Genomic DNA, 27,358 nt, shown 5'->3' with positions numbered 1-27,358 from the left:
CAGATATTGGTCTGACCCACTCACAATTTCCAACATTTCTGTTTCATTTTATATTTCCGGCATCTGCAGTAATTTCAGTTCGGACAAAAGCCTGACATGACTGTTTTTGTATATATTAGTGCACTCTAGTTATAGACTTTTTAAATCGATTTGTGTGGTTAAATTTATACTTACAGATTTAAAAAAAAGTCCTGCCAAGCCTACATTTTTCCTACCTTTATCATTTATTTGGCTGTGGCTTAGCTTGTTATATTAGAAATATAACTTCTTAATATAAATTTACCTAAATAGAATTATTTCATAGTAAGATGAAACAACAGTATGCGTATCTAATTGTAATAGGATAGCTTTGAATTTTGGTGATGTTTCATTGCCTTTTTTTATTAAAGGAATTTGATTTTCATGGATTCACACCTAATTTTCAGTTTCTTGGTGAATAAAGCAATTTTGTACAGAGGATTAAATAGTTTTAAAACCCTCTGCAAGTTGGAAGTTAGTACAAGAAAGCTTAAACTAGGCAAGCCCAGAGCATCTGAAGGAAATTGCTTAATGCAAGGGACTAAGGAAATAACATTATTAGTAAGGTGGGACCAGAAGGAAGAATATTAAAGGAGAAATAAATTTCTGATTGGGCCACTGTGCCTTGTATTCCAGAGGGCAGGCTTGCAAGTCTTACTATAACTTGTATTCATGAACAAAAAGATTTGTTGCATTTGTGGAATAACAAAATGAAACAGGACAATTGTGTACATATGGGATTGCTCTCTTCACTGGCTGGAATTACTTGTGTGTGTTAGGACTTGTAAACAAAAAATTATGAAGCTGCAAACACTAAACATTGCAGATATTTATTGCAGTGAAATTGGGCAGGAAATTGACTCTTGTAAGGACCTTTCCTTTCATTTAATGTGGCTGAGTTCACATGGGTTAATGCTAATCTATATCTGTATATGTGCAAGGAAATTAGTGTATTCAAGTTTTGAAGAAAAATGAAAAACTTGGTACACTGTGGCAATGAGGTCAATTCTGATGCTGAAAGAATGTGTAGAAAAGTAGTGACACTGGAAGCTTAAAGAAGAAAATGAAATTCAGTATGATCGGTCCGTATCTGGAGCTTTACCAAAACTTCTAAGAAAAGCCAGCACAATTGTGTAAATGAATTTGTGTGTGAGCATGCAGTATTTTGCTGGCGAGCTGTTGTTTATTGTGGCAGAGCTGACTTTTGAATTTGTGCAGTTGAACTATCTTGAAGCAAAAACCTTTCCTAATGGAGACAACCTAAAACAAAAAGAATGCTTTGATGTTTAAGCTGTTGGGGAAAAATAAGCATGAAAATATTATTTTTACAAATCTAATCCTTTGGGTCATCTGATTCTAGTCTTTAATGATTTTTTGCTTTTCACTTCAAGCAAGTAAAATGCCATTGTTTTATGCTGATGCCAAATGTATTTTAAAGGAGATTATATGCCCTATGCCTAGTCGCGATGATGTGAAACAATTTGATGGCTTTTTGAGTCAATCACTAGACATGCATCCCAACTCGAGCAAACTGGCAGAGTGAGATTTGAATTCTGAATCCATAGTGCAGAACACTTATTTTCAAAGTTGACTACTTCCAAAGTAGCAAGTGGTTCCATATGATTGAGGGTATGCTTGAGATCATGTCAGTCCATGTAAACTAGGGTTTCTGGAAATAAAACTTTTGTTTTGATGGACACGAAGTTATAATCTTATCATTTTTAAAAAATGAATCAAATTCTTTCTTTACACCATGTCAACATTTTGACGTAAAGAATGCATTTTTTGTTTAAAAACTTGAGAAGCAAAGCTAAACCAGAGGTAACTGTTGCATTTACAACAATATAGGATGATTTTGTTTTATGAGTGCAATCTTCCCTGCCATAAAGCAAGTAAAGAAGTCATCCAAACACCGCTGCTGTTAGCCTATCAATAGAAATATGTGATTACTTGTTTATTGATTCTTTTTATTCCAATTTCTACCCAGGTTTAATGTTTTGAAAATAAATCCCCAAAATACTGAAGAAATATGTTTAAAAATAAAAAATTGAAAATGCAAAACTATAATTATATATTTTTAAAAAATATATGGTCACTGCATTCCAAGTGTCATGCAGTTGTAGTGGTGCTGTAATTTAAGACCAAGCAAACAAAAATGGGTAGACTGGTTTTGGATATCTCCAGAAGGACCAAAATAAATCAAAGATCAAACACTTTATTTATCTGCTTTGGTGAGGATAATCTGATTGCAATCTTACTAATTAGAATGGCATAACCTTATCCATAGGGAATTGTATACAAAATAGGATGTATACACAAAAAAGCATGTTCAAATGTTAATTATGGTCATTTTGTAGTGGCCCTCTTCAAACCAAATTTAAAAAGCCACGTTACTTAAACTCTTAGCAATTGGATTACATAGAGACTGAATCTTAAATAACTTTTTGAACCATCAGAGATATCTTGGAATACGGGATTCTCTCTATATTGTTTTTTTCCACTAATATAAACTGGACGTCCTAGCTCTTTGCTTTTGCTAGTGCTCATTCGAATTTGTAGAACCAATTTAAATTAATGTGGCCAGGAGCAGGATACCACAGCAGGTAATTTTGATTTTTGGAAGTTAATGTATAGTGGATTGATAAAAGGAAGATGTTTTGGAAATCAACTATATTATTGCTAATTAACCTACTGCCTTTAGGATTACAGGTTACTGTGTGTTCCACATATAAAAATACTACATTTGAATGACCAAATTTTGTTTTCTTTTTCCAGGGAGTTTGTCATGACGATTTGCAGATAAAGGAACTTAGTTGGGTGATGGCACAAATCAATTTTGTACGTATTGACTGGCTTCTTCACTAGCTGTAATTGTGTTGTAATTTGTTTGCATGAAACTTCAAGCAAAACAGCTACATTGAAGGTTTTAATAGAATGTAAACAGAATTTTGTTAGGACTAATCTTGAATCATTAACTGCAATATTGATGACACAGCAACACAGATGCCATCCTTATTTTATGTCTGTTTTGAGTGAAGAATAAAAATCTTTCCCTGTGGTATCATCTGTGTCACATGTCCTCTTTTTTTTTGGATGGTATATTCAAAATTAATGAGACAAGGCTAATCATTAACCAAGCAAGTAGTTTATTTTTACATCAAATACTTGAATGAACAGAATACTACTTTTACAGTTAGAGTTAATCAATCCCCTGCCACATTTCATATTAAAATAACAAACTGTGTTAGGCCACTGCTATAAGCAAGAGCTACTTTGAAGTCAGCTGTTCTATTATCATGTGTGAATCTGTAATTGTCACCAGATTTCCCCCCTCAATTTTGGATGCCAAAGATTGACTGGCCACTGCTGATACCAGAAGACAATGGATAAGATTAAACAAGCATTGCAGATGACACTCAACAGCAGAGATAAAAGCTCCAGACAAGGGTGAAGGAGGTGCAGAGGTAAGGAAGACTTTCAGGATCTAGATGGAAGTCTTGGAATTAATATAGTGGAGATGACTGAGACAGATGGTTGTTTGTGAAGAATGACATAAGTAAGTTGTAACGAGGTAGTAGAACCTCAGACAGAGTTTCTAGGATGGAACTCAGTGATGAAATGTTTAAGCAAATGATCCTAAAACTATCAAATATGTATGAAGATGTCAATACACTGGACATCACATAGATGCATACAGCTGATTCTGTAATGGTGAAAACAAGCAGGTTTAGTAATAACCTGGATATGAGGTTCAAAACTCAGATTTATGAAAACAAATTTGCATATTATGAGATTCAGTCTAAGCAAGCAACTCATTTAGTAATAATGTGTGGAGTGTTTGGTGAGCGCTGAACAGAATCACTTTAATCTTGGTAGTTCTGACTAATGAGAATGGAGTAATGCTTTAACAGATATATGGTTAATGTTTCTATAAATAAACTAGCCAATACAGACTTTTCAAAATGTAATCAATATAAAAAAAGGCACACAACTTGCACATCTCACCTTAAGTCGGAAGAAACAAAATAATGGGCAGAAATGGCCATCAAAATAGCAAAATCAAAAACAGATTAGGGAAAATAATTCCTGTAAAGGTGGAGTCCCAAGTATTTGTACACGTGAGATAATAGAAATATACCATGTAGCCATGGTGATTGCACAAATAAATAAAAACTTTTGTCATTCACTGAATTAAATGTTGGATTAATCACCCAGAAATGGTAATGATTGTTATTTTCTTAGCCATCTATTTGCAATTAAACTATGAATTGTCATGGCAAGTTTTAAAAAAAATGTTTTCAATGAAAATTCTACTTTTGAAAGTGAAACTGCATTTAGCAAAAATACAGAATATGCTTTTATGAGATGCGCAGGCAAAGAAACCTGCTTGACAGCCAATAGAAATTAAGTCCTCTAATTGCTAAATATTTCCCAACTGTAAATGGCAAACAATCTCAAACATTACAAAATTCCAAACTTAAAAAGCTGTATTTGATCATAACAGGAAAAAAAAGGCAGCCAAATTGCTGGTATTTCCCCTCTGTGCCTTGAATTGTATCACTAAATATTCAAGGCTTCTAGAATTCTAGGCATCTTTTGGTTCATTAGGATGAGGGATCTTCAAGGTTTTAGGTTCCACACCCCAGATTTCACGGGCATATTCAGTGATAGTACGATCACTAGAGAATTTCCCAGAGGAAGCAATATTTTTAATGACCATCTTGGTCCATTCTACTGGGTTCTGTAAAGAGATATACATAGACAAATTAAAATGCAACCATTGCTTATGCACTTCCTATATAATTCTATAGAGACGAAAGAGGACACATATGTGTATTACCAAATCCCCACCCCCATTAAGCTGCTTTGCCCCTGAATGGGTGTACCCTTAATTTGCAAAGAAAACGAGATGGGAAAGATGTCTCAATGCTCCTTTCTCAGTTTTCTCCTCATTTTCCTATAAAGTGTCTAAATACAGGAACACCAAAGAGCAGAGAGAGCAAGAGGTAATTACTTTTTCTTCTTCACCTAGTTAACTATTTGAACTACAGAGCTGCAAGACCCTACAGCTAACAGTTAGGACCAGCACGTCTGCACCTGAGGAGGGTTTAGTCCACACCAATAATTACAGATTGCTCTTTAGTACAAATTTTTCCTTAACAAAAAAATGTTATTCATACAGTCAGAAGGTAGGAATTTTAACCCCTTTTGGCAAAAAGTAGTCTTTGATTTAACTAGGCTAACTTAAATATTTTAATTTAAATTTCTTTAAATTTAACTTTTAAATTTTTTTATATGTCTTGATCACAAGCACTCAATTTAAGTAGCAGGTTTGATAGCCATGAGCCACAGTTTTGGAATTCATTGTTGTCAACGCTATTCTTGTTATTCTTATGATTTACTTAAATGACCTGGAGAAGGGGCAGATTTTAAGGTGCCTAAGTTTGCTGATGACATGAAAATAGGTGGAAAGGTGTGTTGTGATGGAGATATTAGGAATCTGCAACTGGATATAGATAGGTTAAGTCAGTGGTCAGAAGCTTGGTAAAAGGAGATTAATGTGGGGAAAGTGTGAGGTCATGCACTTTGATAAGGAGAATTTAAAGTCAGATTATCTAAGTGAAGAAAGATTGCAGATAAATGAAATACAGATCTTGGTGTTCTCTTGCACGAATTGCAAAAAGTTACCAGGGAAGTATAGCAAGTGTTTAGGAAGGCAGATGACATTTAGCCTTTATTGCTAGGGTTTAAAAATAGGAAAGTATTACAATTGTGCAGGGTACTGCTGAGGCCACACCTGAAGTACTGTGCATAATTTTGGTCTCATTTGAGAAAGGATATATTGACATTGGAGGCATTCAAAATAGATTCGCTGGGCTAATTCCTAGGATGAAAGCGTTGTCCTAATATGAACAGTTAAAGAAATTATATCTATATTCTTTGGAATCTTGAAGAATGAGGGGTGATCTTATGGAAACATATAAGATCCTGAAGGGGCTGCACAGAGTAGAAGTCATGATATTTCCACAAGTGGGAGAATCTTGTATGAGAGGACAGTTACAGAAATAGTGCTGTCATTTAAAACTAAGATGTGTAGGAACTTCATCTTGCAAACAGTGGTGAATCTCTGGAATTCTTGCCCCAGAGGACTTTGTAGGCTAGATCATAGGGGGTATTTGAAGAAGTAGATACATTTTTGAAAGCTCAGGAAATTGAGGCTATTGGGAACTGGCACAGAAGAGGAGATGAGGCCTTGGGCAGATTAGTCATGATCATATTGAATGATGGGGCAGGATTGAGTGGCCAAGTGACCTACTCTTGCTCCTTTAATGTTTTTATATACAAAATCCGCTGTTCAGATTTTACCAAATTGGCAAGTGTAGCATTACCAACTCATGGTGAGTGCACACTACCTACTTACGATATTGGAAGCTTGTGTCTCCATTCTCACCTGAGAAACAGGTATGAATTTCAAGCCCCATATCCTGTCTTCCCCATTATCTATAGCTACTTAATATATCCTCTATGGCTTGCAAGCTGGAAAATTTCACCTATCTGGCATTTTGGTGAAGATTGAAAATATAGAGGACCAAAAAGTCAAGCCTTACAAAGAAAACATTTGAGAGTAAAATAATCTGACCTGGTATAACTGGTCAACTTTCCCCTGAGTTTCCATGTACGATTCAAAATCAGCAAACACTTTGAACCTGGATGTAAAAGAGTAATTAATTTTTTTTTAAATGCAGGATTTTGTTTTAATAGGTATTGAAGTTTATAACTTTGGAGTTGATGGGAAATCTAGATGTAGTGAAGATCTGCTGCGTTTCAAACCCTTTTTGCTGTACCTCCATGCTTCTGAAATTCCGCAGGAACTGAGAGGAGAGTGCAACATGCACCTATGGAAAGTAAAAATGAAACAAACTGAAGAAATGACATTAAACTTGCCTTTTACCCCAATTCAGGCATGTAGTGAATACCAGGACCATGTTCTGGTGTTGGACAGGCTCAGCAGCTTTTGAAATGAGGGCTTTTGTACAGCAACTGATCACTAGTAAAGCAAGAACTCGAGACTGTGGGATTTTCAGCTGCTCTTAATTTTATCAGGCCCAGCTTTCCTTCCCCCGCCATTGGAATGGATTATTTTGCCAACCTGGGCAAACACCTGAGTATAAGTAATTTGTTGCGATATTAGATAAAAGTAGTGTTGCAGCCAGTCACCCCCTCTCATTTCTATTGCCTTTCAGTGTTTATTTGTCCAAATAGGGGTAATTGCTAATCTAGATTATGAATAACTATAATTGTACAGCAATAACTACACTAATTGTAATAAGACTTGAGGTACAGAGTTTGATTCTTCATCTACCATTGCTGACCATATACTGTCTTTTTCTGAGATGGTAGTGTTTTAGCAACAGTCTTGTAATGAGTCTGCATAATATGCCAGCCCTGGTTTAATACTGTCATTGTGTGGAAGCTGAGAGTGAGAGACTTGAATATGTGCAAGTGTATGAGGTCACTTAATGTTAGGCAGAAATTATGATTGGTGGAGATTGTTGTTTGGAAAATAATAGAATATATAACCTGAGTATGTAAGGTTAGTTCTTGAGATGAAATATGATGATTATTCTTTGATTTTAATCACCATATTGCACCTCATCTATGTTCTTCGGGATGTCAATTTTGACACTGATTTCAAGCTTAACCTCCCCCCACTGCCACTTGGGCAGGACATGGAAGGCTTCAAGTGATCCAAGTTTAGCTTCAGTTAGCGTTGGTTAGTTTCAACTGAAGTTAGCCACTCATGAAACTAGACCCTGTGGATAATACCCAAGGCATTAACCAGTATTTGAATCATGACAATGACATAAAAGCACAAATTTTGTGTGTCCTGCATCAGGTTAATGGAAAGTTGTTACTGCTTCAATACCATTTAGGGTTAAGTCTTCTTAATGTGGCAGAAGACAGATGAAAATAAAAGATAGCTAATGATTACCTATCATGGTGAAACAGCATAGTCAGAATATCTCTGAAAAGATCAGGCTGATTTGGAGAAAAATATCCACCCATGATTTGATCGATCACCTGCTTCAATTCTGGAATCTTTTCATAAAACTGTGTAGCATTATATCTGTAAAATTATAAGCATAAATTAGGAAAATATGTCCTTGGCAGACATGTGGCAGAACAGACCAAATACACTGGACTGCTGAAAGAATAATTTGGTAAATAGCAGAAGTATTTGATTTTTTTTTATGATACCCAAATTTAGGATATACATTTTTTATTTTCAATTTTGGAATTACACCCTGGCCATTTTTCAATATCAGATTTCCTCATGTCAATTATTTATCAGCATCCCATTACCTTGCTCATAAGTGGGTAGGGTTAGCAGGAAAATTGGGAGGGAACTGTGGAAATGAGGCCACAGGTCCAGCCCGGTAAACAGCACAGTTTAGCACAACTAAACAAGGCTGTTTGTTACTTCCATCTTTTATCTTCCAAAGCGGCACAATAAAATTTGCTGCTGCATTAATCCTGCAGTATATCTAAGCTACTGTTTACTTATCCATTGAGTAGTTAATAAGTTGTCAGTTTCTAACCTATGTTGTGATCTGATGAAACATTTATTCTACCGTCTTTCAAGGGGAGAAAGATCATGTAGAGGCATTTGTGCTAATCAGGAGGCTGAAAGATATTAAAAGTGGGTTTTCCGGACTTGGTATAGAAAGTCATTGGATAGGGAATAAAGACATATCATGGAGAATGAAGACTCACTTGCAGAAGTCTGAAATGCTTAGCCTGAAATAAATAGCTGGAACAAAAAGGCCAAAATGTAACAACCACATCCATTGACCCTTTTCTCTCCAGTCTACTGCTTAAGCATCCTGCCATTATAGTGGATATATTTTAACTAAACCTTCAAGATTAACCTACAAGACAAAGCTATTCACACAAAGGAGATTCCATCCTCTGACTTTGCTCATCCTTGGTACATATATTCCCCTCTTTAACATCTCCTTAGGTATAAATTCTACCCACTGCCAAGCCTTTGATCGTGATATTATCTGTGGCCTCTACGTCTGTAGTGATCATATTATCTTTCGCCAGTGTCCTAGCTCTCCCCCCCCACCCCTTTCTTCCAATCTCACTTTTTGTATCCACATATAGGGAGGAATAATGGAAAATGTAGACAGTGAGGCCTGATGCCATCTCACTAGATTGCTACCATGATGATAATCTTCATCTTAAATTGGATATTTTGGACAAAATGATAAAATATTGGCTCAGTTTTCTCTTTCTCTTAGCATTACCTGACCTGTTGGGCATGTCTCATAGCCCTGTAGTTTGCAACATTTTATACCTCATTGTTTTTTTTATTCTTACGCTAAATCTCAGTAACTTGTTGTGGCAGAATGAGCAGTATTTCACTGGAAAATTTGGGCCTATAACTGCCCTTATTAATCCATTGACAGGAGGATCTCTACAACTTATCCGCACAACAATCTTGGTCTCACTATGTCCCTTTGTCTTTACAATCCCAACTCCCCTGTTTCCACCTTCTTAGTAACTTGATAGTAGCTTGTTTGTTTTTTATTCCCCAGTGCTGACAAAGGGTCTTTAACTTGAAATATTCATTCGGTTTTTCTTTCCACAGATGCTGCCTGACCTGTTGAGTGTTTCCAGCATTTTGTTTTCTTTAATCCTTTGTGTTAAGATTAATACTTGTAAACCACAAAGCTGATAGTTAAGTATAATCATTAACTTATGCAATAATAAGCTTATTACCAGTTGATGAGGAATGAACAATAATAGTACCAATTTTAGCTAATGAGTTAACCAATCATGTAATTTGTATGTTGAACTTTATAGATCAACTTAACAGGTCTGAAAATGTTAACAGATTAATAGTCATTTAACTTTAACAAAGAATACTACTATGTACACAACTACTTCACTAGTTTGCAGAGATTTTTTTCATTATAACAGAATCCAAACAATTTCTCATTCAATCCAAATGATACTTGTTAACTATTACCATTGTTACTGAAAACACACCCCTTCCTGTCCAGTTCCTCTACATCGTGAACCCTCATGCCAAAAATGAACAAATTATTTTCACCAGCCTCCTCTGCCATTTCGACATTTGCTCCATCCATAGTGCCAATAGTCAGGGCACCATTCAGCATGAACTTCATATTCCCTGTACCAGAAGCCTCTGTGCCCGCTGTAGAGATTTGCTGTGATAGGTCCGTTGCTGGGATGACTGCAAATAAATAAAATGAAATTGATTTAATGCTGATACACAGTGAAAGGAACCCAAATGTTATTAGAACTAAAGAAAATAATGGCCTAGAAATTTATTAGAGTATACCTCTGTTTCTGGCTTTTTGTGGACATCTAAACCTCATACACATTATGAGATGGAATATCTGTAAGCTCTTTCAGAAGAAATATCAGGCAAAAAAAAGGAACAGCCTTCCGGTTTGCCAAGTAGTAACGTCCAGGAATGCTTCCCATGCCATCTGAATCGTGACAATCCAGGCACCTATTGACAACTCCCTCATATCAAGGACTGCACAGTAATATCAGAAGAAGCTTAATGCTTTGATCAGGGCAGATAATAGAAGTTCAAAAGGGTGTCTCTTTGGATGGCAATAGTGGCATTTCTGGATGGTGTACCAAACATAATCGCAGATCAGTTGTGATCCTCAATCTTTATGTGCAAATACTCTACCCTGAAAGATTTTTATACTTTAAATAATCATCTGCATCCTTACATTAAGGTGCCATTAAACTTAAGAGAGAGGGAAATCACACAAAGGAATGATGTTCATTCCCTTTTATCATTTGTTGAAATTGACACTGAGATACATATACTGTATAATATAATTAAGAATATTTATGCATCAAGTTTTAATAAATACCTTTACTGTGCATGCAGAAGATATGCTATATAGATAAAGTAATCAGAATGGCAGACTGGGAGGATATGCTTGCAATATTTGATCAGGATCATTGTGGAAGGGATTAATCATATCTATCGATGGAATTATTAACCTTATTCATCCAAATAAGCAACTTTCCGCTGGTCAAAATACCCTAATTGGCTTGAGAGTTTCATTGATTTTAAAGAGCACAACTAATCAAAGTACGCGCCAATCAAAAAAAAACTCCAATAATCTGGCACACTTGGAACCTTGGTGGTGTCAAACTTGCAGATTATAATACTGTGTAAATGGGTAATCTTAAATGGAGTGTGGAAACTGTGGTCCTGGTGAGTGGAAATGGAGCGATGGAAGTGGGGTTCTGGTGAGTTGAAATAGCGTGCTGAACCCAGGTTCCAGTGAATGGGAATAAAGCATTACAAACAATACCTGGTCAGCCAGGTGCCAAACCATTGGGATTTCCGAATTACCCATAGTGGATTATTGGAGTTTACTGTGAATCTAAACCAGTCACTAAATATTATTAGACATATGTACTCATTCAGAATCAAATCAAAGATGAACAACACTCATTAATGCAACTTATTCACTCGTGCAAATTTTCTGACATCTTTAAATGATCATATTTATTTTGTTTACTAAACTGATCATGCGGTAGAGATTTTCAATTTTGCTCATCCTAGTGTACTCTGGTCACTTAAATTTTTAAACTCACTGTCCTAAGTTGATGTTTTTTTTCTTTCATTAAAAATAAAGCATTAGAAAATTATGAACAGAAGATTTGTAATTGGAAAGTCAAATTTTTATCTCTTCCTCAAGAACTACTCCATTCTCTTTCAAATATTATATTCAATTTAACATTCAAAGAATTCTTGCTGATCAATCCTGTGGTAAATATACTTATTTCTTAGTGCAAAATATTCTACCATAGAACTGAAAAGGCTGACAAATAAATAAACAGAAATATCACTTTGCCAATTAGCAATACCTTTCTCGGCCAGTGAAACTCTATAGTTTTCCAGAAAAATGACCTTCAACTTCTTCCCAATTATAGGGTCATTGTTCACTACTTGTGCCACAGATGTGATAAGTTTAATAATCAACTTAGCCATATGATAGCCAGGAGCAGCCTAGGAAAGAAAGATGTTTGGTAACATGCAAGTCATCTTGGTTTTGATCAGAAACGGTTGTCTTTGATTAATACAATTACTACTGAAAGTTGAGGGAAAACTGTGTACACTTTGCTACATTATAGAAATTTCAGTGGAATATTCTCTAATTACAACATATATTTTAAATTTCGTTTGACATTTCCATGACACTCATATAAATCTAGTGTGGGAATATTCCTAGACTGAGAGAGCAAGGCAAATAGGGGAGTAAGCAGAGAAAGGTTCTTCCTTTTCCTAATTAAATTCAGTGCCTGAAAAGAAAACTAACAGAACAATTACTTCTGGATGGATTAATAAAATTAATAAACTGTAAAGAGTATTTGAGGCTGTTAATGGACAATGCAAATTTGTGAATCAGTGGTAGAATGAAACTGTAAGCAGAGAGAGATGTCAAGTATCCCAAAAGGCTCTAGGAGTGGAGCTTCTCTAGCCAAGGAGTTGGCTGGGTTGAAAGTTCAGACTCGGATCCATAAGAAGAATGGAGTGACCTTGAGTAAATCAGTGCTGCACAATAGAACAAATGCAAATTGTCTGTTAAGCTTGTTACAAATGACTGGGGAACTGATGACCTGCGAAGACGAGAGATAACCTCAAGTTCGGGAGTGGAGATCATAGGTGAAGAAACTGGAAAAACAAGTATGTATCTGGAAAAGAACAGATTTATAGCCATATAATTGGTTGTAAAAGAAAAGTAGGCATCTGGAGAGTATGTGAAAGAATGTACAAAGAGACTTTACAATGTAACACAGGAACAACTCCGGAGATCAACCATCGCAAGGAAGAGGTAATCCTCTACATGTGTGACAGGGAGTCAGGAAAACCCCTCATCATAAACCTGGTCAGTTTGCAAATGTGCAGGTAATATCCCCATTTAACAACAGGAAGTAAGGGTAATGGTGCACGTTAAGTTCTCAGTATATGCACGTGTTAATAAAGTAGTTTGGAAACACAACTCTGTTGAGTGTGATAACTTGCCTGGAGGTGTTGTGACACAGTGACAGACAACATCTTGGTTTGATACAGTGCGAGGTGATGTAGCATGAAGTCTTAGTACTTTTATATAAAAAAAAGACTGGACCCTAGTTTTGGAAGTCTTAATTGTATCATTACTAGGAGTTACACTGAATGAAATAAGGGAGAGATAATAACTTTCAAAGCAAAAGCAACAAAGACCTCAGACTCCTTGCATGTCACTATTCAGTAGAAAAGATCACAGGGAAGTAAGAATCTTGACAGCAGAATGCACCCAAGTTTTACAGGAATAGGTGAATTTAACTGAGATAGGTGGAGGTCTCTTCAAAAATTTTGTTGGGCCATGTTTCCTGCTTTGGCAATATGTGTCATTTCCAGTGTAGGATTGTTCCTTTCTCTTGTGTGATATGGAACAATGTCAACATATCCCCACCACTTCCAGGTGGATCAGGATAGGTACTTTGGCACTGTTATGGCTATAATCTGAATTTGTAACAATGTAACTCTTTTGTGGAAGGAAGTGGTGACTCCTTGGATCATTCGTGCTGTCCAATGATCCCAACCATTTAACTCTAGACTTTTGAAGTTTTATGCTTTAATGGATTCTTAAAACATAGAGCAATACAGCACAGGAACAGGCCCTTCGGCCTACAATGTGGTACTGTACTAATTAAACTACTGAGGCCTAATTAAACTAATCCCTTCTCCTGCACATGGTCCACATCCCTCCATTCTCTGCATAGTCATGTGCCTATCTAAGAGCCTCTTAATGCCTTTATCACGTTTGCCTCCTCCACCACCACCCTGGATACACATTCCAGGCACCCACCACTGTGTAAAAAAAACTTGCCCCGCACATCTCCTTTGAACTGCCCACTCTCACCTCAAATGAATGCCCTTTAGTATTAGACATTTTGACCCTGGGAAAAGGATACTAGCTTTCCATCTATGCCTCCCATAATCTTATGAACTTCTATCAGGTCTCCCCTCAGCCTCTGCTGCTCCAGAGAAAACAACCCAAGTTTGTCCAACCTCCTTCCAGCACATGCCCTCGAATCTGGGCAGCAGCCTGCTAAACCTCTTCTGCACCGTCTCCAAAGCCTCCACATCCTTCCTATAATGGGGTGACCAGAATTGAATGCAATACCCTGGATGCGGCCTAACCAGTTTTATAAAGCTGAAATATAACTTCCCGACTCTTGAACTCAATGCCTCGACTGATAAAGGCAAGCATGCTATACGTCTTCTTTACTGCCCTATCAACTTTGCAGCCATCTTCAGGGAGCAATGGACTTGGACCCCAAGATCCCTTTGTATGTCAATGCAGTTAAGGGTTTTGCCTTTATCTGTGTACTTTCTCCTTACATCTGATCTCCCAAAGTGCAACACCTCAACTTGCCTGGATTAAACTCCATCTGCCATTTCTCTGCTAAAATCTACAACTGATCTATATCTCAGTATATCCTTTGGCAATCTTGTGCACTATCAACAACGCCACCAATCTTTGTGTCATCTGGGAACTCACTAACCCACCCATTCACGTTTTCATCTAAATCATTTATATACATCACAAATATTAGAGGTTCTAGTACAGATCCCGGTGGAACACCACTAGTCATGGACCTTCAGCCAGAATAAGACCCAGCAACCACTACCCTCTGTCTTCTATGGGCAAGCCAATTCTGAATCCAAATGTGGATCCCATGCATCTTAATCTTCTGGATGAGCCTACCATGAGGGACCTTGTTGAATGCCTCACTAAAATCCTTGTGGACAAAATCCACAGCTCTACCTTCATCAATCACCTTTGTCACCTCCTCGAAAAACTTAGTAAGACATGACATGACCTGCCCTGCACAAAGCCATGTTGACTGTCCCTAATTAGGCCATGGTTTTCCAAATGCTCATAAATCCTATCCCTAAGAAGTATCTCCAAAAGCTTCCCTACTACTGATGTGAGACTCACCCGAATATAATTTACAGGATTATCCTCATTTCCCTTCTTGAATCTTAGCACAAAACAGCTTGTTACTAATTTTGTCCAATGGCCCTAGAGAAGCTGGAAATGGTACATGCATGTTTGGACATCACTGCATTTACACTAGTTGCATCTGCCAGTATTGACAATCCAGTAAAAGAAAGTTCACTCAATGGGCAAGTTATTAATTTTACTTGTCCATTACTATGGGCAAATAATTAATTCTTCCTGAAAATGTGTTTACAGGACCAATATTTGAATTCTTCATTGTAACTTTAGGGAAAAAAAAGGAAATCAGTGTTTTATGTTCTGTATATAGCTTACTGGAGTAGCAAGGATTAATTATGCAATGTCACAAAGCACAAAGAGCAATAAGCTTAAATTTTCCAATGAAAAATTGCCCATTCTGATGTGACAGGATGCAGAGATTTAGGGAGCAAATTCCAAAGTTTGGGGATTGAGCACCATAGGGCATAGCCAACCAGGGTAGAGCAATAAAATTCAAGGATAATCAAGAGGCCAGAATTATAGAAGGGCAGGTACCTTTACAGGTTATATGGCTGAGGAAATTAAACATAGAAAAGGGCAATCTATGGGTCAGGGGTGGGTGGGTTGAAAATAAGGGTGAGCAATTTAGAATTGAAGCATTGGTTAATCAGGAGCTAATGTATGTTACCGAGGAAAAAGGTGATATATGAATAAGGATCAACGTGAATTAATTTTCTGGATGGTCTAATCTTGAATGAACTCAGGGTTATGGAAAATAGAACTAACAGAGCTGGGCAGGAGTGTGTCAAGACCAAGACCATAGTCAAGACTAAGGGTATCAGCAGCAGAAGAACTAAGGCATTAAAGATAGAAGCAGACAAGCAAATTGACGGAAGCCAAATGTGAACACCCAATTTTCAACAGTGCGAGGCATGGATTCAATGACTACATGAGGAATTACTGTAAGTTTAGGAGGACAGAAAAATCACTAGTCAGCCAGCAGTGAAAGGAAAGCTCAGGCCAGTCTAAACTTTAACCCTTCTCTTCACATCTTCTCATAAAATATTCAGTTTCCAAGTTGTCTGCTAAGGTCCATCATTATACCTCATTCAATTCCCAAATATTGCATGCATACAAAGATATAAACTCACAACTCACTAATCAAGCTAACTTGAATTTTAAATAACAGCATTCTCCAGAGCCCTAATAAAACTGATCTTCTGTAACATCGCTTTTCTGTCAGATAACTTACTCAAGCTGTGAGCTACAATTCTTTTGAAGCGCTTCTTAAATGAGATGGAGGTTAACTGATGGATGACTGATCCCTAACAAGAAATAGGAGCCTGCGGTGATGTCTGACTTCACCCCTCCAAGTCTCTATCCTCCTCTCATCAGAATAAAAAACAGTACTTTGAAATAGAATCATGTATAATTATTAAAACTAAAAGCTTTGCATAAAATTACACAGTATTTACAGCAATAAACATCAGACATCAGCAGAAACACACGACACAAATCTTGTTGTTGTAAGGCTTAATGGAATCCTTGAAGAAAATAAAATAGCTTAATTATTTGGGATTGATTAGGATCGAAATAAAGAATTAAACAGTTTCTGGCAGGGCTTGATTGAAAGGAATATCTTTGAGAAAGAAATTGTAGGTGCATTTTATTATGTATGGTTTAATGTTTAATGACAGCCTTGTAAAATACTTCTTATCTCTTTATTACCCCAAAAGCATGCCAGTTCCAAAAGAAATGTCAATATCTTAAAGCAATACGACTGTAATATTTTTAATGAGTATTTTGTTTCCCAGACCGTTAAAGATTGGGGAACAAAAGCAAGAACTATGCTGACAAAGGGTCATAAACCCAAAACAGTGACCATTTTTCTTTGATAGATACTACCTGACTTGCTGAGTTTATCCAACATTTTCTGTTTGTGTTTCAGATTTCTGGCACCTACAGTTTTTCATGAAGATTGGGGAAGGCGCTTACAGAAAAACATGCATTTTCTCCAGGAAGTTTCACTGGTAATTTATCTGTATTCAAGTTTAAACCCCTGTGTGCTGCTAAGTCATGTATCATGATCAACCCACAAGGTGGCAAGGTTCTCAGTGCATCAGATATCATGGCTGGGGTGGTGAACATCAGCAGCATTTCTGCTCTTGATGTGCTATCCAGTGGTATTTGTTGGGAGAGGCATTGTTTTGCACAGTTGATGACAAAAGAATTGAGCTAAACTGATCTACCTTCTGTTGAGGAGCAAAGATGGCAGACTTTGCATTTGCATTGCTCCTTTCAGAATCTCACAAAGCACTTTGACAATTAAGTACTTTCAAAGCACAACTGTTGTTCTGGAGAGAAACAAGGCATATTTGCACATAGCTTAGCCCCATTAACAGTTTTGAGATAAATTAAAATCAAACATTGCAAATTGTTCAAAATCTGAAATACATACAACAAAGACAGAAGAGATTCTGGAGCAACACACACAAAATGCTGGAGGAACTCAGCAGGTCAGGCATAATCTGTGGAAAAAGGTGCTGTGTTAAATCTGCTTTTCTTTCCATAGATGCTCCCTGACCAGCTGAGTGTTTCCAGCACTTTGTTTTTTTAAGAAAGATAAATAATTTAGTTGGTATAGGAATAATTCTTGGCCAAATAAGTTAGAGAACATCCATTACCTTCTTCAAATTGTGTCTTTTATATACTAATGGGTTTGATATCTTATTTGAAATAAGGCATGCCCACAGTACAGCACTTCCTCCGGCACAGTTCACAACTTGGGGTTAGCATGGAATTTGACAAAGTACTTCAAACAATGTAAATAAGTACTTGTTTGGAATCAGGGAAGAGGGCTTGTGATGGTTGCTGCAGAAAAATAAATAAGGAAATAAATCTTACCTTGCCCCCTATCATAACAGTTCTTGGAACAAATGCCTTGTTTGGGTTCTTCCTAATTCCTTACACAAGATATAAACCAATATTAATGTAAACATAGATATCTGTCACCATTAGGCTCAAGAATTGTACATGCATTTAGCAGTTGTATTTAGTGTATATTGCCATAAAAGGTTGACAATATTTATGTTTTTATTCAGTACCTACATCTGTTACTAATTTTCATATAAAATATTGCACATTAAAATATAATTACAATGTTCTCGAATACAAACTAATGTGGCAAACAATTTAGTTCCAGTGACTTTCGGTTTTTACCATCTATGATGGAAATTTAAATGTCTTCAACCTGTTTTGTGCCTAAAAATGGGAAATTGAGAATGAATTTTGCCCTCATGTTTTTAACAGAACCAATCAAACTACAATTTTTTCTTACAGTGTAGAAAAAAACCTTAAAGGAGAAAATTTCAATTCACATAGAGCTTAAGAACAATGTTATTTTCAACCATATTATAAATATGGTTTCGACATTGCTCATGGAAATAGTGTAATTTAAGTATGGTTTCCACACTGATGTTGCAATAAAATTCATGATATAAAATATAAACTTAGTTTTGTGATTTCAGACTTACGATTGTACATAACAATGATGTAAAGGCAATTCATGAGTTGTCGTTTGTACTCATGTATTCGTTTCACATGGACATCAAACATGGAGGATGTATCGACTTGAATCCCATAATCTTTTTCTAGCATGGAAGCAAGTTTGGTTTTATTTGCCTATTGATACAAGAGCAGAAAAATGAGAAGTGTTCCTGTACACACAGAACTAGGTTTAAAGAATGCAGAATTTACATCATTTAAATTTCTATACCTTTTTCACTGATATAACCTCACGAATGAAATCATCATTATTCACAAAGTCATGCAGTTTCTGCAGCTTGTTCAGTTCTTTAATATAGCCCACTCCTATTTTCTGTAAGACATTAAAGGGGGTTAATAGCCTTTTTCTAAGATCAAAATAAATTCACATTTCCATTCTGGTTACAACAGAGCTATAACATGTTCTGTTGCTTTAAAATGGACTGTTATGAGAGGTCCTCATTTAAGCAGAATGCATGCAACAAAATTATATCAAAGCTGCAAATAAACATCAAGGAAAACAAATTGTTCCTGAGTTGAAAATTTAGGAATGAGCATGATCAGAGCACAACTACTTTTAATTCTAAACTCTGTATCAAAACAAATACACAATAATTTTTATAGATAACGTTTTGCTAGCAGCAGAATTCCTAATAAATATTTTGAATATTGGAGGATCAATATTCTTTAAATTTAAAAAATACTCCAGTGCATATTGGAGGCTGCTTGATATTATTCTACATTGCAAAGTCACCATAAACACCTGCTTGTGCTCTGACTTTTGTGCTATACCATCCACTCCCCAGAAAATGTTCAGCCACCTTCCCAAATGTTTCAGTTAATTTTGACCCTTCAAGTTGCAGGAAATCATGGGTAATCATTGAAAATGCATCTTTTAGAACTTTTACTTGCTCAGCCCACAGATTTTTCCATGTTATCTTAGGGTGCTAACTATAGTGATTTGTGAATGTAGTTTGAAAAAAATGAAGATCTTCCTGAAAAGTACTTTGTTGATTCTTGTGAAACACTGCAATTTGTATATATTTGAATAAGAAATGAATATAGTAGGAAAAGAATGTTCTCTTTCCAGGATGAAGAGACTGCAGCTGCTAATAATGACCTATCAAAATCTGTTTATTGCTCCAAGATGTTGCCCTATCTGTTGAGATTGAGGCATTTTATGTTTTTATTTTAGATTTCCAATATCTGCAGTATTTTGCTTTTCTTGTTTGTATCTCATAGTTTCAGCCGTTTTTTAAAAAACGATTCTCTGTCCTCTCCCTCTGGTTTCATCCATCTCCTTTTTTATTTACACCTCCCTGAGACAGTCTCTACCAGCCTCTCACAGATGGCATTACTACCACTTATGTCATGTAATCTCTTCTCAGATGCACCCAACCACATCTTCTCCATCCCTTCGCTTTTTGCAACTTAAAACTACTTAGAATTCTAACCTTTCACAACTCTGATGAAAAGTCATTAATCTGAAATGTTAACTTTATTGCTCTCGCCATGATGCTGTCTCAGTATTTCCAGCATTACTTGTATTCTTTTTTTCTCTAGAAATCTGATTGAACTGAAAGGCATTTTCGTTCACTTCAGTTAAGAGTCAACAACAGTTTACGTTGGACAGAAGCCACAGATGGATTTTTACATCAGTCAATCAGCCTCCTGGTCAAGAAAAACAAAAAATGGCAAATGCTTCAAATCCGAAATAAAAACAGAAAATGCTAAGAACATTCAGCAGGTCAGGCAGCATCTGTGGAAGGAGAAACAGAGTCAATGTTTCAGATTGAAGATCCATTGTGAGAATTCTGATGCTGCCTGATTTGCTGAATGTTTCCAGCATTTTCCATTTTTATTTCCATTTTCCAGTATCTGCAATTCTTTGATTTTCATTGAAGATATTTTTGAGGTATGGTATTTTTTCTTGCCAACAGTCAGTTAGCAGAATTGCTTCTGGATCATCCAGGGAAGATGTGGTCAAATGCTGATACACCTTCACTCCTTCTTTGTTCTTCCTCATCTAGCAGCTTCTGTGTACCCTCTACTCATTCTTTAGGTCATGTTGCACATTTTGCCAAGAGAAACATACTCAAGTCTACGAACAACCAGTTTCTGCGGAAGCTTAAAGTCACCTGGATCCCATTGACTTAAAAACTATAGAAAGCACAGTACACTCATAGAACTGTAGCAAGTGACAAAAAAAAATTAGCAACAATTTGCAAATGGTTGATGACTGTTTTAAATGATGAGTACTCCTTCCTCCTGATGCACATTGAGAGTGCTTCTCAACCCCATTACTCTACCCTTGTGATGGCTGTGCAGTTAATGAGATAACATTGAATAAAGAATCACATTTAGTGTCGAGTAAAAAAAAGTAACCAAATTGATCAGAAAAGGGCTAAAATCAGCTTTAACAGGTTACTGAATTTGCTGCAGTAGATTGGCTTTAAGCTCATTTCTTCTGATTAACTGGAATGAAAATATAATTGTGTGAGGTATCTAAAGAGGAGTTTAATTTGTTATCATCTTTATACTGCTGAATTTTACCATCTGATTCATGGACAATATGCTACTTACCTCAGCTATAAGGGCAGCCAACGCTGGATTGCAAAGCAAAAGCCATCTCCTTGGAGTGATCCCATTTGTTTTGTTCTGAAATTTTACTGGTTCAATGTCACTGAAGTCTTTAAAACTAATTGATAGAAAACAAACAGACAAAAAAAAAATCACTGACAAGAAAACATTTAAGTTTCAATATTCTAGTTCAAATTTAAATTTAATTCAGAAAGATTTACATGACAATAATAAAGATGATTGAGATGAAATCAATTAAAGGAATGCCTTGGGATAAGGGTCAACCATGGCTCTATGCCACAGCATTACTGAGAAAAATGTTATGATACAGATAAAGCTGAAATGAATTATACCACAGAATTCTCTACTACTTAGGCTTATTTTTGCAGATTGTTGGCAACCGTGATTCTTTTTTTGTGCAAACTAACGCCAAATGGAAGAGAAAAAGAGAATCTGACTTCTTGAACAATTACATAAAAACTAAGAATAAAAATGAAAATCAACAAATTGCAGATTCTGAAAATCTGAAATAAAAAAAACAAAAACTGCTAGAAACACTCAGTAGCTGGGCAGCATCTGCAGAAAGACAAACAGTAAATATTCCAGGTTGAAGACCTTTGTCAGAACTCTGACAAATGTTCTGACAAAGGACCTTCAGCCCATTTCTCTTTCCACAGTTGCTGTCAAACATTGATTTTAAAAGACTCAGAAATAAACAGATCAGGAATCTGAATGAATGTCAAATTAGAGAAATAAAACAGAAATTGGAAAGTGAGAGAGATTGGAGAGAGATATGAAAGTAAGACAGTAAGAAAAAAAGTCAGCAGCAAAATGAACCAGGATTAGACTTATAGAATCTCCAACAATTCACAATCAGATAGAATGAGACAGCAGTTTTAATTGCTCACATTCTTGTCAATATAGGTCTACTGCCAATCATTCAGTATTAACATGCCATTATATGTTGTTAATTACCTAAACCCACTTAAACTTCCTGTGAACAATTAATGTGCAAATGAAACTCGGACAGGTCGTTAGCAAAATTCTATTTTTGTGAAGCTCACTATACATATGGTTCTCCAATGTGAGGCAATTGTCACAAGTTGATGGCCAATTTTCATATTAATTGACACGTCCTTAAGACTTTGTGATGTTTTCAGCAAAATTTGGGCTAATAAACTTAACAGTCTGTTTCTTCTTAAAATTTATTTTCTCATTGTACATTTTACATCTGTTAACTTAGGCAAGGTGCTGAATGTGCAGAGTGCCAAAAAATGTTTTTAGGAGAGCAGAGGAGAGAGAGGTAATTGCAGAAAAAAGAGGGGACTTTTTTTTTTAAAAAAGAAACCGTTTAGCATGATTTCATAAAACAAAAATTAAAAGAGCTGAATTTCTACTGGGGGTGTTACCCTGTTATTCTGCCATTGTGCCTCCTTTTGGCCTTTTATTGGAGAAGATGTTTGAGAATTCACTGGGCCAGCTTATTTTGACAGCCTCAACATAGTCATTAATATCATTTTATGAAGTGCATATAAACTATGCCTCAACTTTTAAAATTCCATAAACCTCAGCAGTAAACTGGCAGAAAACTAAATAAGAAAAAGATCATCTTCAATTTAGGCAGTTCCTTTGGATCAAGCATAACCTGCTTTAGTTCTGTAACTGTGGGCCCTGAGGGGGTTTCATGTGGAAATCACACACACTTCCACGGATGGGGCAAATGGCCCTAGGACAGGACACCGATGTTGGTTCATTTATTTTGTGGAGACAGTGCTGCTGTTAGGTAAAATAATACTGACGGTGCTGCATGAATCGAACTTCTAACTGATAATCTCTGATGAATTCTGGTTATGCCAAGACATGTGAATAGATAAGTCAACAGGGTGTGGCATAAAGTAGCAGAGAGAACACCAATGCAAAACCTGGACCATTTCTGGAGTAGATTGAAGGATCAGAACAGAATCCTGTAATTGGGTGTCAGTAAAGCTACCAGAAAGGTGGTGGACCCTAAAAACACATGCAAGTTCTCTTTCTTCCACGAATAAAGAACAATGCCACTTTCATGACGTGTCAGGGCTCACAAGATATCATGCAGGCCATTCTCTCCTTTCTCACCCAATCTGAGCATTAGCAATCAGCCTGAAGCTTTTCTAACTTGGCATCTTGCACTATGGCTGCCCTGCTCCTCTCAAAACAAATATTTATATGCACATCCCTGAAACAACACCTTCCATTTTAACTAAGCCCATATCACAAATTTCATCTCTTCCACAGTACAATACACATTCAACTTAGCCTTCTTAGTTACTCCATCTAGCAAACCACCAGAGAACATTATTTTACTTTAAAACACCTCACCTGTTTTGGAGAGAAGGCTATGGAGCTGGAAGGTATTCTGTTGTAGAAGATGAGATGGCATTTTTCTGAAGAACTAAACAACAATTCTTTCTGTTTCTGACTTCTTAATCCAAAGGGACAATGCTCACCTATTCTTTACCCTCTTTTCCAGGTCCACCACAGAAATGGCAGGCATATAGGAGAATGACAACGATAATAATGATGATGTAGAACAACAAGTTCCTTTATTCTAGTCTTTACAATTCAACATCTGTAATATTCACTTTGAATAGCTCAGATACTATCTCTTATACAATGGATGGTGAAAATATGGCATTGCTGACTCACAGAGCGCAAGATGAAGAATGGATGAGAAAGTGCCAACTTCCTTGGAGAAGCTGAGGAGAAGACATTTGTAGTCACAAGATCCATATGAAAAGAACGAGCATTGCGAATACATCTAACCACTGATGTCAATCTCTGAGGATATGCAGCATTTGACAGTGTAACTGTTGAGTGTAAAAACATCTTTCGTGACATAGATTCTCCTTTGGTGCATAATGAAGTGGTAAAATTGTGGACACAGGAAAAATAGTACGTAGGGATAACTTGCATAAAAACAATGCGAGACAAGAGTGTATTTCTACCTCACCAAATAAATCCCACCTGCTTTGTGTAGCAGTATGGTATAAGAACCAAACAGCCAAGTCGATTGTCCTCTTAGAGAAAACCCCATTACCACAGAAAGCTAAAAGAGTGCAGTAGCCACTGGGTAATGTAGTCAAAGGCATTAACTGAGCTAACTTGTGGATTGTCTCTAGGGCAGTGAGGATAACACCAGAGCAGCCCTCAACGTATTCTCATGATAACCAGTGGTCCGAGTTAGAACAAGGATCTGTCATGGGGCACACAGACAGAAGTGAATAGTAGAAACAGAGCAATGATATACTGTATACAGTACCTGTTGTCTCAAGTAAATCAAGGTGATGGGGATGATTAACTAATGGAGATAATTAGTATCAGTAAAGCTACCAAAAAGGTGGTGGGCCCTAAAAACACACGCAAGTTCTCTTTCTTCCATGAATAAAGAACAATGCCACTTTAATAATGTCCCAGGGTAGTATACTCATTCCAATAAGAGATACAGGAAGGTCTCTGGTGGAACTTGGTAACTGGAGATGATGGATCTGCTTCTGACCAAAGGCAGCAATTTGCAAGGCAGATGATGATCATGCAGGGAAGGTGATTTCAGAAGTGATAGATTATGCGTTTTCTTGCCTTGGTTTGGTAAAGAAGTGATAACTGAATATGCATATATTGGTGAAATGCTGTACCTCATCTCTAAATGCGTACAAAATGGCATGGTTTGTACAATTGGAGAGACTGTGTGAACTGTACACACAAGATGATTGGACCCTCTCCCTCCTGCAATAGGTCAATCAATACTTCTCTGTTTGACTAAAGTATGGATTTGTGCAAGTGATTCTTTTGTTCCACAGACAAATCAAACAAATAGCTGCAACAGCAGATTTCCTGCTTAAAAAAAAAGGGTGAGTGCCTCAATACTTTCCAACTGGCAGTCACTGGAGATCAACGGAAAGACGTGTCTAAATGCGGCTTCAAATCAGCTTCCAGCCTGTAGCAAGCACTTTATCAAAGGATCTGATAGCTGACAAAGAATAATCCATCTTGTTTATCAATGTGGATGTGGACTTGGGGCCTAATGGAATGGCAATTGTTGAGTTCACCTAACTGGTACCAGTACCTTCTTGGACAGTAGCATATGCCAAATCTTAGCCCATGTTCCTTCATGTGACATGCCAGTGGAATATGGGAGTGACTTCTGGCTCTCCAGGAGAAAGCTTGAGAAATGTAATTAGTGAGATGCAAGTCATTTTACAGCTTGTGTACAAGTAGTCAACCATCATGAGTGATCTTAAGCAACAGTTTACCCAAGAGGAAACATTAAAAAGAGGAAACAAAAGATGCAATCAGCTAGGGGATGTTAAGAGAATATAGGTTTGTGTTCAACTGTCAACATTACAGCAATCTATTTTGCTCACTCAGCTGTCAAAATATAGTTTCAGATTTCTGGTAGCACCAGGGAACTGTTATTCAAAATTCTCAAACTTTGCAGCATTCCAACCAATTTTTTTTCCTGTTTTTCCCTCAGTTGATGGAGTACCCTGGGCACATTTCTAATTCTGATGTGATGTGTCAAATCCTGGTTTTCCTTAGTGGTGTAAATGATCCCGATTCCTTCCATTTTCACAAAGCGGCAGGGCTTTGCCTTACTTTCCAACCAGTGACCTCAAATCACATAGCTTAACCCAACAGTAATTCCTGACCTCAAACCTTAACTTCACTAAAAATCCATGTTTCCCACCTACTACCACTATTACCCTTTCCACCTACTTTTCCATGGAAGCTAAGTTAGATCAACAGATAATGGAAGTGTTGCATGTGGTCTGTTGTGTTCAGAAGCCTTGGCCTAGGTTTGATTTCTCTAAAATGACACATGGGTCACACTAACTAGCTCTTTCAATGGCACTGAATCAAATCAGGGAGCTTCAGAAATCAAACAAAACTCTCAGAAATAGGTGACAAAAATTAGAGGTGGGCCACTAGTAGACGCCAGGGAGATTGGGAAGCAGGCAAGACCATGCAGGGCAAACCCAGCTGGCAATAACTAGAGTATTTTTATGGACTGCAGAGGTACTCTTGCTTCCCGTAAATTGAAAGAAGATTAAGTTACCAGTAGGACCTTAAATAAAACAGAAAACGCCGGAAATGTAAGGCCATCTCCAACTTTTTCCAGCTCTGATGCAAGATCATTAACATGAAGCATTTACTCTTTATCTTTCTCCACAGGTGTAGTCTGATCTGCTGAGGTCAGCATTTTCTATTATATTTTGTGTTTCCTTCATCTATTGTATTTTATCTTTGGATTACCTTGGGGATAATCTTTGGCTGGACTGTTTTAGACAGAGCACTTGCAATGCTTGCTCCATCATATACATTTCTAAAGCGGTAATCTGGGAGCATTTCAAATGATCCAACAGCCTAATGATTCCCCACAAATTTTTTTAAGAGATATTGCCTCTTGTTGCTATCATCATTAGCAATGCAAGAATCGAATATCAAACAGCATCTTTCAAAACAATTACAAACATATTGATATAGTACTTGTAAAAATTATTCAAGAATATCCTTACACCTGATCTTTGATGATTTTGGAATGAATTTTGGCTACACCATTCACTGCATGTGAACCCACAATGCAGAGGTGTGCCATATTTATCTTCTTTTCTGCACCCTCTTCTATCAGACTCATTCGCCTTAAACGCTGTTCATCTCCAGGATATAGAGTTCTGATTTTCTGTAGAAGACATTTTAAATTGCTGTAAAGACAATCATTAGAGTCATACAGCACAGAAACAGGCCCTTGGACACACCACGTGTATGCCGGCCATCAAGGAACAATCAATACTAATCCCATTCACCAGCACTTGGCTCGTAGCCTACTACGAGTGACCCCACTGCTTCTCAGGCAATGTGTTCCAGCTTCAACCACACGCTGGGTGAAAATGTTTTTCCTCAGATCCCCTTTAAACCTCTTACTCCTCACCTTAAACCGATGTCCTCTGACCTTCAACACCTCTGCCATGGGGAAAAGTTTCTTATTCTGTAAATCTTTATCAATTCCCCCTCAGTTTCCTCTGCGCCAAGGAAAACAAATCCAGACCATCCTGCCTCTCCTCTCAATTGTAACTTCCGGTCCAGGCAACATCATGGTGAAACTTCTCTGCACCCTTTCTGGTGCA

The 27,358-nt window shown here is 36.9% G+C and overlaps 1 protein-coding gene and 1 long non-coding RNA gene across 4 annotated transcripts in view; one reads left to right on the top strand and one right to left on the bottom strand.

The window, feature by feature from the left end:
* Window positions 1-17,462, top strand: part of LOC127582820 (uncharacterized) — a 39,537-nt gene extending 22,075 nt beyond the window's left edge. The window contains exons 4-6 of one of the 3 annotated variants that reach the window (XR_007958180.1): window positions 2,794-2,856; window positions 3,341-3,482; window positions 17,023-17,462. This is a non-coding gene — a long non-coding RNA (uncharacterized LOC127582820). Of the gene's footprint in view, window positions 1-2,793; window positions 3,049-3,340; window positions 3,713-17,022 lie in introns of those variants that run through there. The other 2 variants (XR_007958178.1, XR_007958174.1) reach the window with 2 other exon arrangements.
* Window positions 4,604-27,358, bottom strand: part of pygl (phosphorylase, glycogen, liver) — a 71,001-nt gene continuing 48,246 nt past the window's right edge. Inside the window, exons 12-21 of the mRNA XM_052038326.1 lie at window positions 26,750-26,913; window positions 21,201-21,315; window positions 18,850-18,951; window positions 18,608-18,755; window positions 17,979-18,037; window positions 11,953-12,094; window positions 10,075-10,282; window positions 8,012-8,146; window positions 6,659-6,725; window positions 4,604-4,759 (exon numbers count right to left, since the gene is read on the bottom strand). Of these exons, the coding sequence (XP_051894286.1) occupies window positions 4,604-4,759; window positions 6,659-6,725; window positions 8,012-8,146; window positions 10,075-10,282; window positions 11,953-12,094; window positions 17,979-18,037; window positions 18,608-18,755; window positions 18,850-18,951; window positions 21,201-21,315; window positions 26,750-26,913 (1,296 nt within the window). The remainder of the gene's footprint in view (window positions 4,760-6,658; window positions 6,726-8,011; window positions 8,147-10,074; window positions 10,283-11,952; window positions 12,095-17,978; window positions 18,038-18,607; window positions 18,756-18,849; window positions 18,952-21,200; window positions 21,316-26,749; window positions 26,914-27,358) is intronic.

Source organism: Pristis pectinata, chromosome 1 (assembly GCF_009764475.1).
Source record: "Pristis pectinata isolate sPriPec2 chromosome 1, sPriPec2.1.pri, whole genome shotgun sequence".
Taxonomy (NCBI): domain Eukaryota; kingdom Metazoa; phylum Chordata; class Chondrichthyes; order Rhinopristiformes; family Pristidae; genus Pristis; species Pristis pectinata.
Note: the sequence above shows the minus strand (reverse complement) of the source record. Positions and strands in the feature narration are given on the sequence as shown.